Raw genomic sequence first — 14,870 nt, 5'->3', positions numbered from 1 at the left:
TGAAACACTTGAGCATCGAGGCCTCTGAGACCAGAGTGGGAAGAAGGAACTGAGGGGGAGTGATGGAGGGAGCCAGGGAGGAGAACGTGTAGACTGGGGAAGGTGGACACCATGAACACTTCAAGTGTGATTGTTTGCCACAAAACATAACGAGGAAAGGGACACAGGGCATGTGGCAGTCAGGTTGTCAGGTGATGGCAGGTGGGGGAGGACAGTGTTGGGGTGGTCGAAGAGTTAGGATGAGGACGCTATTCATGTGCCCTCGCTGTCTTCATTGTCACCGCAAAGGCCAGCTTTCCAGCTGAGGGGCAGAAATGCTATGAACAGTGTCTCTGTTGATGAAGGGGTCAGAGCAGAACTCTGCGGCTGACTTGGTCAAGGTCAGCAGCAGAATTTCTATAAGAACTGGGTCATTCTGTCTTTAGAACAAAGTATGGTGTTTACTTGAGACAAGATAACAAATGCTGATTATAGGTTTTTGTTTTAAAAATAAAGCCACTCTAAATGTTGTGTGACTTTTAAGCTAACATTCAAGAAAGGCTCTATGTCCCCTCTCCCCTGTTCATGAGAGGCATTGGGCAAGAAGGAAGCATCATTCACAAGCAAGGTTTTCCTCCTCAGAACATGGATGTCTCTCTCTCTCTCTCTCTCTCTCTCTCTCTCTCTCTCTCTCTCTCTCTGTGTGTGTGTGTGTGTGTGTGTGTGTGTGTGTGTGTGTGTAAAGTATATGATCTGGTCTGTAAAACTACAATTGGGTCCCTGTCTTCTGGGACAATGTCCTCCTGGGTTGACTGCCTCAATAATGGGTTTTCTGAAATACATATTTTTGCTTTTTAGATGCGGATAGACAAGATTCCATCAACCTCTTCCTGGGCGTTTTCCACCCCACAGAAGGGAAACCTCATCTCTGGGAGCTCCCCACAGACTTCTACCTGCACCACAAAAACACCATGAGCCTTTTACCAACGAGAAGGAGGTATCTACTCCCCCAGCCTACCGTGTGAACTCAGACTTGCTGCTGCTTTGAATAACTGTTGCGGGAGATGAGCACACAGGGTCTAGCAAGGGGTCTTAGCGTGTGTGCTGTGGCTCTGAGCTTGGTGGTTTCCAGGTGAATTTTCAGGACTCTGTCATGGGTTGTGGTGCAGATCCCCTAAAGCAAGCCAGCAACTTCATTCTTGAATGTTTCCCATAACTCAGAAAGAAATCCAAGCCTCAGGGAGTCAGTCTTGGAGTTTGCAAGTGACAACTGAGCAGTGTTTCCTTTGTTAAATCAAAGTGGCAGTTATCAGCTGGTGCTCATCTTCTGACCTCAAGAGCTCCAACTCCAAACAGGAATCAGTGCTGGTTCCAGTAGCACATGGCCTCTTCCGACAGTTTAGCCTTCGGAAGCCGTTCCCCAGCGCAGGCGTCTGGGATCAGTGAATTAGTAAGAATATTCTCAGAAGAGCTAGTCATGGAGGCGTGTGCCTTTAATCTTAGCCCAAGGGTGGCCGAGGTGGTGGGATTGCTGTAAGCCTGAGGCCAGCTTGGCCTCCATAGTGAGATGTGTGTCAGCCTTTTAGCTCATAAGATCCTCCTGAAAAGAAATGATCAGTTTCCCTGAAGCAGGGGAACTTAATATGGTGTCACACAATGTGAGCTTGCAAGCTGTGTAAATTTGAGTTGGAATAGCTGCAGGCGTGTGGCCGCAGACACCCCTCGGAGCCTCATTTTTCTCATGTGCAAGATGCAAATGGCTGCGTGCCCGCCTCACAGAGTTGCCCTTAGCACTTAGCTACGGGGTTCTTTAGTGTTTTAAGTAAGGATCCTGTGCTGATATGATCAGTTGTGCCTCTTGAGCAGTATATGGGAAGTTGAAGCATGGCTCGTTTCCTCTCAAAGCGCCCGCTGACATCAGACTCTCCCAGTCAAGGTGATATGGCAGAGTTGACTTATCAATACTCTGAGTTACTGCCCGCCTGTGACTGTGTGCTCACACCACAGACAATCAATCATAAGCTGCGTGTTGCTGAAAGTCTCAGGGTTTATAGGTTTCTCACCAGCTCATATTGGAATAAATGCCCTTTTTCTCTATAAATGAAGCTCTGCAAGTTTTAAAATTGTAGCTATTGTTTATGACATATGTGTAAACCCTAGTATTTCACTTTGCTGTACTTGACTAGAGGTCAGTGTGTTGATTTTCTGAAATGTTACATTGCCCAGTACCGAAGCTTTTAGGATGCAACTTGGAATCGGCCAACGCGCCAGCTCCTACTGCAGAAACTATCTATTCATTCCCAAGTGTATTGCTGCTGCCTTACCTTGGGTTACATAACTGAAGCGGGTAGCTTTGGGGTTCTATGTGTGGGAACAAAACAAAGCTGGTGTTACACCCCCGTTTCCTCAAATAGGAAGCTGGGGTGCAGGAAGAGTGTGTCTTGACTGAGATCATTCAGCTACGTAGGTGAGTCAGCAAGAGCAGTTCCGAGCCCCACAGTTCTATCGAGGGGTTCACTCCATACTCTACTGTACTTGTTTTTCCTTCAATACCAGAGCCTGTTTGATATAAACCATCAGTTGATGTTCCTCGTAAACCGAGCTTGTCACGCTGAGTGGATTTCAGTGTTTGGTTGGGGATTTTTTAGTATCACCAGCTGTGTAGGTTATTCTGATGACTGTTAAATCGGGGTCCTTTCCTACTGAAATCAACGGTTAAACCAGAGGCAACAACAGACAAGAGTGTGGGACTCAGGCTAGCTCACTTGGCACTGAGTTCGAGTTTCTGGGAATAGGCACTGGGACCCCTTCCTGGCCCTGGGACCTTGTTTTCTCATCAGTGGGAAGGAGATGGCGCTGAATCTCGGGTCATTTAATGGCGTAGGTGAAAAGCACAGTCTTGGAGCAACAGGGCCCTGGTACACCTCCTGTTCGTTGACACCCCAGCCACCTTTTATAAAGTCAGGCAACTGGCCCAAGTCTGCTTCCTTATCAAGAGAACTGTGCTTCCCTGGGGACCAGCTGAGATCATTGAAAGCTTAGCACGAAGTGGGTCCCGTAGGTGTTAATGCTGTTGTTTTCTAAGGAAACACCCTGTACATTTCAGCATTCCTTAAAATCATAAGGATCCCCATAACATCTGGAAACTTGGGCACTGTTTCTTCCTTTGTGTAATGTCATAGCGATCAACACTTGGTCATATATTCACCTGCATTTTCAGACTTGGTGGCTGTCGTGTATCTACACTGTTTACCCATGCTGTGATGCGTTTACTGATAATGGGGGAGGGCGGGGCACAAAATCCACTCTACCAAGGATTCAGGTGGCTTTCCAGTAACTGCTTCTGCGCTGCTACCCTGAATGCCACATGTGCTGAAGTGCTCAGACCACTCACTGAGCCTTCACTCGAAGCCTGGTTAATATGTCATATATTACCTCAGATGCCAATGACACGCTTATAGTGCCCCAGCCTGGTATTAGATATCACGCATCAATTATTTCATTGATTTTTTTGAGTTGATTTTCTGGCCCTGCTCAGTCTGGTTTGTGAGTTTCCTATCTACCCGGAGAGTCGCCATCTACCCGTGTTTAGTCAGCCTAGGTCTGAGCCCAGAGTGCACCTCCGCCCTCTGCAAGGAGGTGGTGGTTGTTACCCAGCTGCTCTCAGCTCGGCCTGAGGTCTGCTTCACTGGAATCTTCTGTGCTGACCCCTCAGCCCACCAAGTGCTTTGGAAGATGATTCCCTCATTAACTCAATAATCCTAAATATTTAAAGATAAATTCATACATTCAAAATCTCTTCCTCAGATTTAATAGCCCCTGATGCTCCATCTGTTCCTCGGGGACTCCAGTGTCCGTGGCACTCTCCCTGTGTGTAGTCAGTTGACGTTAAAGTCCGTCCTAAGCTTGCGGCCATGCCTGTAGGAGGGGTCAGAGGTTGGCCTGGTTTTGGCCAGTGATTGTGAGACCACGGGGACCACCCCTCAGTGTCTGCATCCTCTGCTTGTCCTCAAGTGTAAGGCTGCCGTAGCTGTGACAGTGTTCTCTGAGATCCTGATCTCTTGGAACCACCACATCCCTCACCCTGTCACTCCGCCATGTGAACACCATTCTGGTCATGCCAGTGCACACTTTGTCTCCACAAGAGAGAAAACATTGTTCAGTATATCTTCTATTAATTAAATGCTCCTATAGTATTAAGAAGTATATAAAATATTTCTTCAGATCTAATCAGCTTTCCATCTTGATCTCAGTCTAGGTCTTGGATGAGAAATGCCGGGTTGAACCTGTGGGGTGGCATCTGCTCATTTCCTCCACGTCACACCGTCTGTCCGTGTGTCTGTCTTGTTCAGTGATTTTGACTGCTTTCTTCATGTTCACCTATCTTGTTCTAAAAAAAAACTCTCGAGGTAGCTTAGAGAATTAAAAGTGGTTCATCTTAAATTCTCTTTAAGCTAAGTAATCCAGTGGAATTCAGCTCTCAATTCTAGGGACTGAGAAGAAGAGAGAGATTTATGGGGTGCTGCGCACAAAGGAATAAATTCCCAGCATCCAGTCACTTGTCTGGTGATGCCTAGCCCCAGAGCAGGGCTCCGCCCTGTGCGGTGCTCTCTCCCCTCCAGCAAGCGCCCCTGGTGGCAGAGGTGATGGAAGGCATAGGATGGTCCTTGTCCTCTCTCTCATCCTCTGTCTGTCTCAGTTCACCCTCTCCACGGCGTGTCTGCTTCATGGGCTTTCTTTCTGAGACCCACTCAGAATAACACTTTTCAAAAATATTTTTAACTCATTTTATATTTCTTAGAGAAATGTAGTCTAATAATATAGTGTAAAAACTTACAGCCTAGGCTCGAATCACCAATACAACAGTATCTCTTAATTCTAGTAATCCGTCTGTCTTAGTTAACTTTTCTGTTGCCGTAAAGAGACATCATGACCGAGGCAACTTATAAAAGAAAAGAAAGCATTTAATTGGGGGCATGCTCACAGTTTCAGAGGGCGAGTCTGCTGTTATCATGGTGGGGAGGATGGCAGCACGCAGGCAGGAGAAGCAGTGGAGAAGTTGTGGAGAGCTTACATCTGGTCCTCAGGCAGGGGACAGAGGGCTGGGGGTCTGGCATGGGCTTTTGAAACCTCAAAGCCCACTTCCAGTGATACACCTACTCTAACAAGAACCCCCAAAAACAGTTCCACCAACTTGGAACCAAACATTCAAATACATAAGCCTCTAGGAACCATTCTTATTCAAAGCACCTTGTCTGTAAGTACGTTCCAAGTTAAAGCTCGTTCTTTAGACAATGTTTGCTCCTTTTCCCTAAGCAAGCCAATTGTAAGCAACATAGTTTTAGCGCGTTCCTCATATACTAGTTGATATCTTCTCTGCTTTCTTCCTTTGCCTGAGTTGGGTCATCAGAGAATAAAAAATACACACACTCTGCCTCACGTGCATGTGTCCCCATGCACCCCACTATTCTAATAGTTGGGCCCTGTCTTTCTCTGCCCACAAGAGAAAATGAAATTAGCATGAATGTGGCTTATTTGTATATGCAAATTTATCTTGTTAGGTTACTCATAACCTATCTCTATGGAAAACTTGAACCTGACTTTGCTGGTGTTACTGCCACCTTTGCTGATATGTGGTTGTCGGGAGCTGTCTTCCTCTTACTTTGGGGCATCAAGAATGCATTTAGCGTGCTGGCTTCAGCAGCACTTGCATTGAAATTGTAACGATACAGAGAAGAATGCATGCAGCCATCTCCAGTGGAGTAAGATTCGCATCTCACCTGCACCAGGACCCTTAACTAGAGATAGTCCTCTGCTTGGGCTGCACACACTCCCTCCTAAGTTCTGTGCAGCTGTTATTTCCAGTGGAGTAATTTAAATGCTTCGGGCAGTGTCTGATACAGTATAGGTGATGGAAACCCACTGAACAATTAAATTAACCCTCTGTAAGTGGCAGACTCTTCCCAGGTCTTTTCATGGTGCCAGGCCTGCTGTTAAGAAAGCAGCTCAGAAACGTCCTTCAGGGTCACCGGGTGGCATGTCAAAACTCGGGGGCCCCGGGCCAGTCTTCCTGTAAAAACTCGGGGACCCCGGGCCAGTCTTCCTGTCAAACTCGGAGACTCCGGGCCAGTCTTCCTGTCAAAACTCGGGGACCCCGGGCCAGTTTTCCTGTCAAAACTCAGGAACCCCGGGCCAGTTTTCCGGCTCAGGATTTGATTTGTAGGAAGGCCGAAGGATACCTGTGCACAGTGAATTGGGGCAAAAGTCCTGATTAGACCCCGGGAAGGCTTTTCCTCTGTCAGCACTGCTCACAGCCTGGGTCTCCAGGCTCCCTGCAAAGGTTCCTCTCCTTTCCAGGGTGGGTTCTGTTTGCCATCTCTAGGAGACATCCTACCAGTGGCATTTGGACACTCCTCCATTTTTTTCATAATTAGGAATACTCATGATTATAATTTTAGCATTTTATCTCTTAAAACCCGCTGTATTAAATTTTCTTTGCAGTGTTTTGAGCCAAAGGCTGTATTTTTAACTATTGGAAATTGACTTCCCTTACATTTGTATGTATTATTTCACTGCCTAGCTTTCACAAATTTTGGCACAACTCTTTCTCATAGAATCTCTATTTCATTAGAACTCGATTTACGATTAAATTCTTGGTTGAGAGAGAAGGGGTTTCAGGATTTGTCCCTATTCTCTGCATATATCAGAGATGAATCTCCCGGCAGAAGCCCGACACTTGATGTTCTCGGCCCTGGCTCTGGCCTCTGAACATAAGTGGTCCCTGTTTCAGCTAAAACGGACAGAGCTCATGGAGTGCCCCAAGGGAGCTTGTTCTTTAGGACTGTCCCGTTTGCTCCTTATGATTCCAATGATCTGCTTTATCAGCTGTGCACACATATCCCATAGCACAGTAGAAAGTAACCTTAGCTTCCAGATAACTAGACTTGGTCACGGTTTCATTGTTCACCAGGTGAAATAGTACCCAGAGGAATAACCTTGGGTCTGCATAGTCTCTACAAATCTGCTTTTTCAGCTAAAACTAAGCATTTCAAGTCTCTGGCGATGGACACGCAGCAACAAAGGGCATGAGGAGCAGTTTAGCGCACGCAGACCTACCATGCCAAAAGCTCTGCAGATGGGTTGTTTGAAGTAGAGGGCAGCAGCTTTTACCTGTTGAACTGTAGAAAGTCAACGTTTACATCTGGTCCCTCTTGTCCCTTTCACCTTGGTAGCTACACTTATTGGTGGACCCCGGAGGTGATAAAGCATTTGCCGCTGCCTTACGATGAAGGTGAGTACCTGCTTCCCTCTTAGATTCTCTACCACATGTTTTGGAGCTATGCCTAGATAGGGTTAAGGCATTAGCATTTGATATGGTATCTTATGGAAAGAAGTGCAGTAATCATCATGTTGCTGTTTCTTAGGGGACCATGACATCTCTTGGTGTCTTATAGGAAGAGAGGGTTATACTTCTGAGTAGGCCCTGCCTCCCTGTGTTGTGGATTAGAGTTGTTAGATAGGCTGTACAAATATTTGGTTGGTGTGGAAGTTCATTTTAAATTAGCAATGATTATAATCCTTTTTAATATAAATTACTGCTTTTGCATTTTTTTAAAAGATTGATTTATATTTTATGTATGTTGTGTTCCTCCTGCATGTATGCCTGCAGGCCAGAAGAGGGCACCAGATCTCATTATAGATAGTGGTGAGCCAACATGTGGTTGCTGGGAATTGAACTCAAAACCTCTGGAAGAGCAGCCAGTGCTCTTAACCTCTGAGCCGCCTCACCAGCCCCCTGATTATATTTCATATTAATTTTTATTATATCTTAGATGAAGAGGAAGTAAGCCTAAATTAAATATTTTTTTCTATAGTTAAGTGGTGAAAAAGGTAGGGGTGTGTGTGTGTATGTATGTATATATTTTCTAATCACATTTAAACTAAATTTTATTAATTATATGAAGGAATATATTAAAATGTACTGTACATTAGAATGATGTTTCCAAATTATACAGTTCTCCAGCTTTAGATATCATATAGTCCTAACTGTATGATTATATTAGTGATTAATTATCTCAACCTTGGGCAGCCAGTTTTGCATTTGCAAAAATATAGTAGAGGAGGATTCTATTTAAGCCATGGTTCTGCATCTGAATTTTGAGTGGGGAAGTTCAGAACCGGTTACCAAAGATTTCTAAGTTGTTACTAAATTATTAATTCATTTCCCAAGTATATGCAACTTGAAGCCCTGTACAAAATCATTAATACTGTTGGTGAGGTGGGTTGGTTAGGAGAAAGGAAAGCGCTTTATTTACTTTATTTTCGTGTGGGCATGTATGTATGTTTGAGTGTGTGTACCATGGAAGATGTGTGGAGATCATGGGATCCAGTCTTCTCCTTCCACCGTGTCGGTCCCGGATGGAACGCACGCCATTACACTTGGCTGCAAGTCCCTTTGCCTACTGGGCCATCTCCCTGGCCTAGAATGGACTTTAACAATGACCATTAATAGGCTATGAATAGCTATAGTAACAGAGATTTAGTGAAGAGCTGCAGTCTGCTGGTTCAAGCTGGATTGCAGGGGTGGGGGATGTGAGAGTGAAAGGGAATCTGAAGGAAGGAGTAATTAAACTTCCGAAGTAGCTCTCTACTCCTCCCTGGACCTCTGAGACCCTCCTTAAGCAGTTACGGGAAGATACGAATTGTTTTCTGGTGTGAGTCTCTCCCCTGAGTAAGTAGTGGGTACCGGAGCTGAGTGAGCTTGGTCAAAGCCGTGTCTGGCACAGGATGATCTCTGGTGGTGTTGTGCAGTGATGCAGATGTGTGCTGGCGGTACCAAGTGTTTTGAGTAACAGACATTTCTCCCTCAGTCATCTGTGCTGCAAACTTAAAGAAGCTGACGGTGAAGAGATTCCACCGAGGGGAAGAGGAGATAGACATTCACAATGAGTTCTTCCGGCCGTATGAACTGAGCAGTTTTGACGAGACGTTTTGCTTGGCCATGACAAGTTCTGCACGGTATGTGGTGGAAACTTCAAAGCTGTAAGCGCAGGGGAACCCTCATTTCTCTAGTCCTTGGAGGTGTGTCTGTCCTTGCCAGAAATCTGTCCTGCAGGCTGCTGAGCGGTGGGCCTTGAGTCAGAATGCTTCCTGAGATGGGCAGCCTGTCACTCCAACTCCCTCAGTATTCAACTGGGTTAATTGCTCTTACTGAAAGACGTCCCGTTCGCCCTAACTTGCCGTTTGGAATCAATTCAGTGTTTTTACTTAATGTAGAAGTTGAGGGCTAACATGGATTCACCGTGTTAGAAAAGCTGGGGTGTTCATATTAGATCAGTCATTGTCTTTGTAACTTCAGTAAAGTTATCCAGGTTTTCTGATCCTCATGTTCACATCCTCTGCTCTGCTCTCCTTGCCTCTCCCCTGCTCCCCTCTCCCCTCCTCGCCTCTCCCCTGCTCCCCTCTCCCCTCCTCGCCTCTCCCCTGCTCCCTTCTCCCCTCCTCGCCTCTCCCCTGCTCCCCTCTCCCCTCCTCGCCTCTCCCCTGCTCCCCTCTCCCATCCTCGCCTCTCCCCTGCTCCCCTCTCCCCTCCTCGCCTCTCCCCTGCTCCCCTCTCCCATCCTCGCCTCTCCCCTGCTCCCCTCTCCCCTCCTCGCCTCTCCCCTGCTCCCCTCTCCCATCCTCGCCTCTCCCCTGCTCCCCTCTCCCATCCTCGCCTCTCCCCTGCTCCCCTCTCCCATCCTCGCCTCTCCCCTGCTCCCCTCTCCCGTCTTTTCCCTCCTTCCTGGCATTGTACTAATAGCTAACAGCAGTATAGCTCGAGCTTATCTGTCACACATTTTCTGCACAAGGAACACCACAGGCTTCTTATGGTTAGAAACACCAAACAGCCATAGCCTTGTGCTCAGGGGCCATTTTAAACAACAGGATCACCAACACAAAGACGCACCAATGTGAACGAGGAGCCTGAATAGGTGGCTTAAGGGGCACTGGTTTGTAGTGTGAGAGCCGACGTGAAGACGGAGTCCACCCTCTAAACCTCGAGAGCTGGTGACTCAGGCTTTCCGGGCTCCGCACGAGCACGTGATAGAAGTGCCTGTTACAGCCGAGAGTGTGGGTTTGTGCCGCACATACACATTAGTGAGTAAGCACACTCACACCTGTGAAATCTGCAATTGTTTTCTTTTCCTCCTCCCACACATTCATCTCCCTTTATATCTAAAAAGAAAGAAAAAAAATAATTGCTTTCCAAGACATTTTCAGACTATTAAATAGGCATTCGGCCAATATGGTGGTACAGGTCTATTATCTCAGCATCCAGGAGGCTGAGGCACGAGGATTGCCATGAGTTCATGGCTGCCGGGGGTTATGGAGTGAGCTCAAGACCAAGTTTGTCTATGCAGCAAGACCCTGCCTCAAGAAAACAAAACAGAAAACTAGTAAGATAAAATTAAGTAGAAATTTTGAGCCAGAACCAAGATTCCTCCCCTACACACACACACACACACACACACACACACACACACACGTAGCATTCAGGCACAGCTTGGGAGTGAGACCCTCACCAGAAGCCGGGGATTAGCAGAACTCACGGGACTACTGCCCTGTTGGCACAGCTGTGGTGTGCCTGGCTTCTGTGGTGACAGGAAGATAGGCCTTTATGCTGAGGAAGAATCCTGGGCTTATCTCAGTGAATGGAATATTAAATCAGCGTCGACGTAAAGTATTCTGTCTTAGTTAGGATTTCTATTGCTGTGAAGAGACACCGTGACCACAGCAACTCTTATAAGGGAAAACACTTAATTGTGGCTGGCTTACAGTTGAGAGGTTTAGTCCATTACCATCATGGTGGGAAGCATGCTGGCATGCAAGCATTCAGTGTTACAGAGTTAGCTGAGGGTTGTAAGTCTGGATCGGGAGGCGGGGTGGAGGAGTGGAAACTGGGCCTGGATTGAGCTTCTGAAACCTCAAAACCCACCTCCAGTGACACACACTGTCAATAAGGTCACACCCCCAGTAGTGGCATCCCTGTGAGTCTATGGGGACATTTTCATTCAAACACCACTGATTCCAACAGTAGTGTTATGAATTATTAGCCTGACTCAATGAGGTGGCTATTGCTATTTTAATTCATACCGCTGTGATTTGATCATTATGTCTACCTTCTTTAATGGCCTAGCTTGAAATTACGGGGCATAGACTTGAACGGGCCAGTGTTTGGCTACTGGTTTATTTACTAGAGAATGAATTGTGATATTTAACCAGGTGGTATACATCCTCGCCGTGCCTTAGATGTCATCACTTCCCAGCAAACACACTGTTGCCTTCAAAACTGGGCTCCTGCAGTTAAGAGAAGTCACCGCAGTCTGGACATTGCCCAGAGCTCTGTCAGCGGAAGCGCTCGTGGGTACTTGTGTTAGAATATGTATAGACCCAGGGGCAAGGCTAGCAGAACACAGTGAGTGTGGGCTGAGGTGGACGCAGCATCATCTGTACAGACAGTGATTTATATGGTCTTTTACCTTTTTCCATCTTTTTCTAGTGATTTTATGCCTAAGACTGTTGGCATCGATCCAAGTCCATTTACTGTGCGAAAACCAGATGAAACCGGAAAATCTGTACTGGGGTAAGATTTGCATATAGAATGAAAATTTAAAGATTCATGTAAAATAGTAGTGCTTGCAGTAGTATTTCCATGCAGAACTAATGATGTCACGTCGCATACAAGTCTGTGTGTTGCATCTGTACCGGTAGCTGATGTATAGCACCGGGGTCATTAAAATGTTCACTGTGGAAAATAGAATTCATGGTAATCTCAGCGACGTGGTATATTCTGTTACTTTAAACTGGGAACATAGCATATGGTATGAAGATGAGGACAGATGTTCTATCAATAACCCAGCTTTCCTTGTTTCTCAACATAGAATACTTAATTAAAATTTGTACGTATTGTATTGATTTTTTGTTGGCTTCTGAATATAAACTCGGGTGTACTCTGAGAACTTGATAAGTTTCCTGTGCATGGCTAAAACATTGTTTGCAGGAAGAAATTACTCAGTCTAACAGTATGACGAGAACACTCCATGTTTATGTCTTCTCCCTGGGAGACTGGAGTGAAGCATGTAGGGTTCAGGGCGAAGACCCTCGGTCACCTCGGTTGACCTGCCCAGGTACAATGGAAACATTGATGTTCGACTTGGACCGGAAGTGGACCGGAAGTGACAGCAAGACTGTAGATAGAGTATCCCAATTGTATCTACTGGATATGCAAATGAATGTTAACTATGTGTAATTAATACACGGGGTCATATACAAATATTTTCAAAATGTGTCGTTTCTGTGCCTTAAACCCATGACCTCTTGGGAAGTTTGCATTAAACCCTGACCAGAGGTTAAGAGCGGTTTAAAAGAAGGGAAGTGTTGAGGAGTTTTCAGTTAAGGTGTTCGCAGGCGGGAAAAGCAGCCGGCCACCTGGGCGGAGGTGTAGCACAGAAACACTGTCAGGTTTAAGTCTTAGCTGGAAAAGGCCAGAATGGGATTGTTTTTGACAGTATCAAACTCTAGTGAGACATACTGCTTTTTATCTTTCCTGGGAGGTTTCCGAGTATGACTGTGTTTGTAGCAATATCTATTGAAATATTTTACAGTAAGGGCAGGACAGGGGAGATGGTTCAGTCTGTAATACGCTTGTTCTGAATCTGGAGCTTCTGAGTCCCATCCCTAGCACCCACCTACCAACCCTGAGATCCCCCCAGCACTGCCCAGCACTGAATCAGACATGTAGAAAACCCCAATTTCAGTTACCAGAAGAAAGTGCAGGAGCCAAGTGGTGAGAAGGCCTCTGCTCTCCTCAGGTTCACTTGGCTTATTTTTAAATGACAGCAATCTCAGCGTGTGGGAGATAACTATGACTCGAATCCAGACGCCAGCTTCTCACTTGTTCTTGGGCTTCAGTCCCATATGGGCTTAGGGCACATCCGTCCACACTGGGGGCTAAAGGTTCAGCCTGAAGAGGCTTCACGCTTATATTCTTCTCTTTTCAAGAAACAAAAGCAATCGAGAGGAAGCCGTCTTACAGCGGAAAACAGCAGCAAGCGCCCCGCCGCCCCCCAGCGAGGAGGCGGTGTCCAGCAGCTCTGAGGATGACTCTGGCACTGACCGGGAAGATGAAGGCTCTGTGTCTCAGCGCTCCACTCCCGTGAAGATGACGGACACTGGGGACAGCACCAGAGTGACTGAGGTGCGGGGGCAGGAAGCGTGCGTGCGCCAGCCCCAGGCTCTGGAAAATGATCTTTAGCATTCTGCTTTCACATGAAAGGCCGAGAGCAGAAAAATGTCACGGTTCTGCTCACATGTTTGGTGCTCCAGGCACAGCACAGAATGACTGCGTTCTGCACTGACCTTGGAAGTCCTCCGGGCTGTGCTCCTCGCGGTCGTGGTAAATTCTACCACTCAAGAAGCTTTAAGGGCGTCTTGTCCACTTGATGTCTGTTTCTTCCCCAGTGGACACTTGGCCTGCAGGGTTGGGACCTGCCTTTGAATAGCCCTGTGGGAATGAGTCCCGTCCAATTCAATTTGCTAACATCGTAAGGAAAACAAGTGGACAGAACAGCAGAGGACCCAATAGTCTAGCTTTGAGGGAAGCTGCTTTCTAGAAACAACTAAAAGTCACAATGTGGTAAGAACCAGTCCTGTTAGATAAGGAGTGATGAGCTGACGTTGGCTAAATCCAGCCTGCTGCCTGTCATGAAAATAAAGTTATATTGGAAAGCAGCTGTGCCTGCTCGCTCCCCTTGCATGTGGTGGCCGACGCTATACGCTGAAGCTGAGTAGGAGCAACAGAGGCCATATAGTCTTATGAGCCCGGACTGTTTACTGTCTGTCCTTTGACAGAAAAAATAAAAAGGAATTCACAGCTCCTGTGTTAGACACAGCAACCATTTTTATTTAGCACATTTTTAAACCTTAAACTATGCCATTTTAGTAGGAAACAGAAATCACAGTTTTTTGAGGTTTACGTGTATTTATTTGGGTTGGTGTTGTGTTTTGTCTTGAGGTAGGGTCTCACTCCATACCCTGCTGTACTAGAACTCACTGTGTAACCCAGATTAGCCTCAAATTCCCTGCAGTTCTTCTGCCTGAACCTCCCGAGTGCCAGGATTATAGGCGTGAGCCATTGCTCCAGTGAACAGATCCTTTTGAAAGCCGTTAGCTGAAGTTTAATGAGCAATATAAAAAAAAGTGTTATTGCTTTTGTAGGAAAATTATTAGACTCGTTTCCTTCAGCTCTGGAGACATTAACGTGGAGAATATCTGATGATACTAACCGATTCCTGTTCTTCAAACCCTAGACTGTGGTCCAGCCCATGAAGGAGGTCTACGGAATTAACCTCTCAGATACCCTGTCAGAAGAAGATGTCGCCATTTATGCCAGGTGAGAGACTTCCACACAGAAAGGAAAGCAAAGCAATGAAGTGTGCAGTTATTATGACCTCTACATAGCTTTTCTGTAGCTGTGGTAAATACTGAGCAAACCCACTTGAGGAAGACAGAGTTTATTTGGCTTGCAGGCTGCAGTCCAGCCTTGAGGGAAGTGAGGGCAGAGACTCCTGCAGGAACCTGGAGGCGGGAACAGCAGCAGAGACAATGGAGGAACGCTTCTTAGAGGCTTACTCAGCTACCTTATTACTCAGCCCAGGGTCACCTGCCTAGACACAGCAGCATTCGCAGAAAGCTGGGCCCTTCTGCTTCCATCAGCATTCAAGAAAATGCCCTACAAACCAGTCTGATGGAGGCTGTTCCTCAGCGGACGTTGTCGCTTCCCAGAGAAAGTGAGCCACCACAAAAGTGAAAACAGTGATACAGGAGATGGATTCTGCTCTGGATGCTGG

The 14,870-nt window shown here is 46.5% G+C and overlaps 1 protein-coding gene across 1 annotated transcript in view; it reads left to right on the top strand.

The window, feature by feature from the left end:
* Positions 1–14,870, top strand: part of Fig4 (FIG4 phosphoinositide 5-phosphatase) — a 109,549-nt gene that overhangs the window by 62,396 nt on the left and 32,283 nt on the right. The window contains exons 16-21 of the mRNA XM_041653675.1: positions 838–976; positions 7,212–7,270; positions 8,850–8,997; positions 11,522–11,605; positions 13,024–13,219; positions 14,331–14,413. Of these exons, the coding sequence (XP_041509609.1) occupies positions 838–976; positions 7,212–7,270; positions 8,850–8,997; positions 11,522–11,605; positions 13,024–13,219; positions 14,331–14,413 (709 nt within the window). The remainder of the gene's footprint in view (positions 1–837; positions 977–7,211; positions 7,271–8,849; positions 8,998–11,521; positions 11,606–13,023; positions 13,220–14,330; positions 14,414–14,870) is intronic.

The sequence above is a fragment of the Microtus oregoni genome, unplaced genomic scaffold (genome assembly GCF_018167655.1).
Source record: "Microtus oregoni isolate MIOR12 unplaced genomic scaffold, Mior012 000006F_ref0000085, whole genome shotgun sequence".
Lineage (NCBI taxonomy): Eukaryota > Metazoa > Chordata > Mammalia > Rodentia > Cricetidae > Microtus > Microtus oregoni.
Note: the sequence above shows the minus strand (reverse complement) of the source record. Positions and strands in the feature narration are given on the sequence as shown.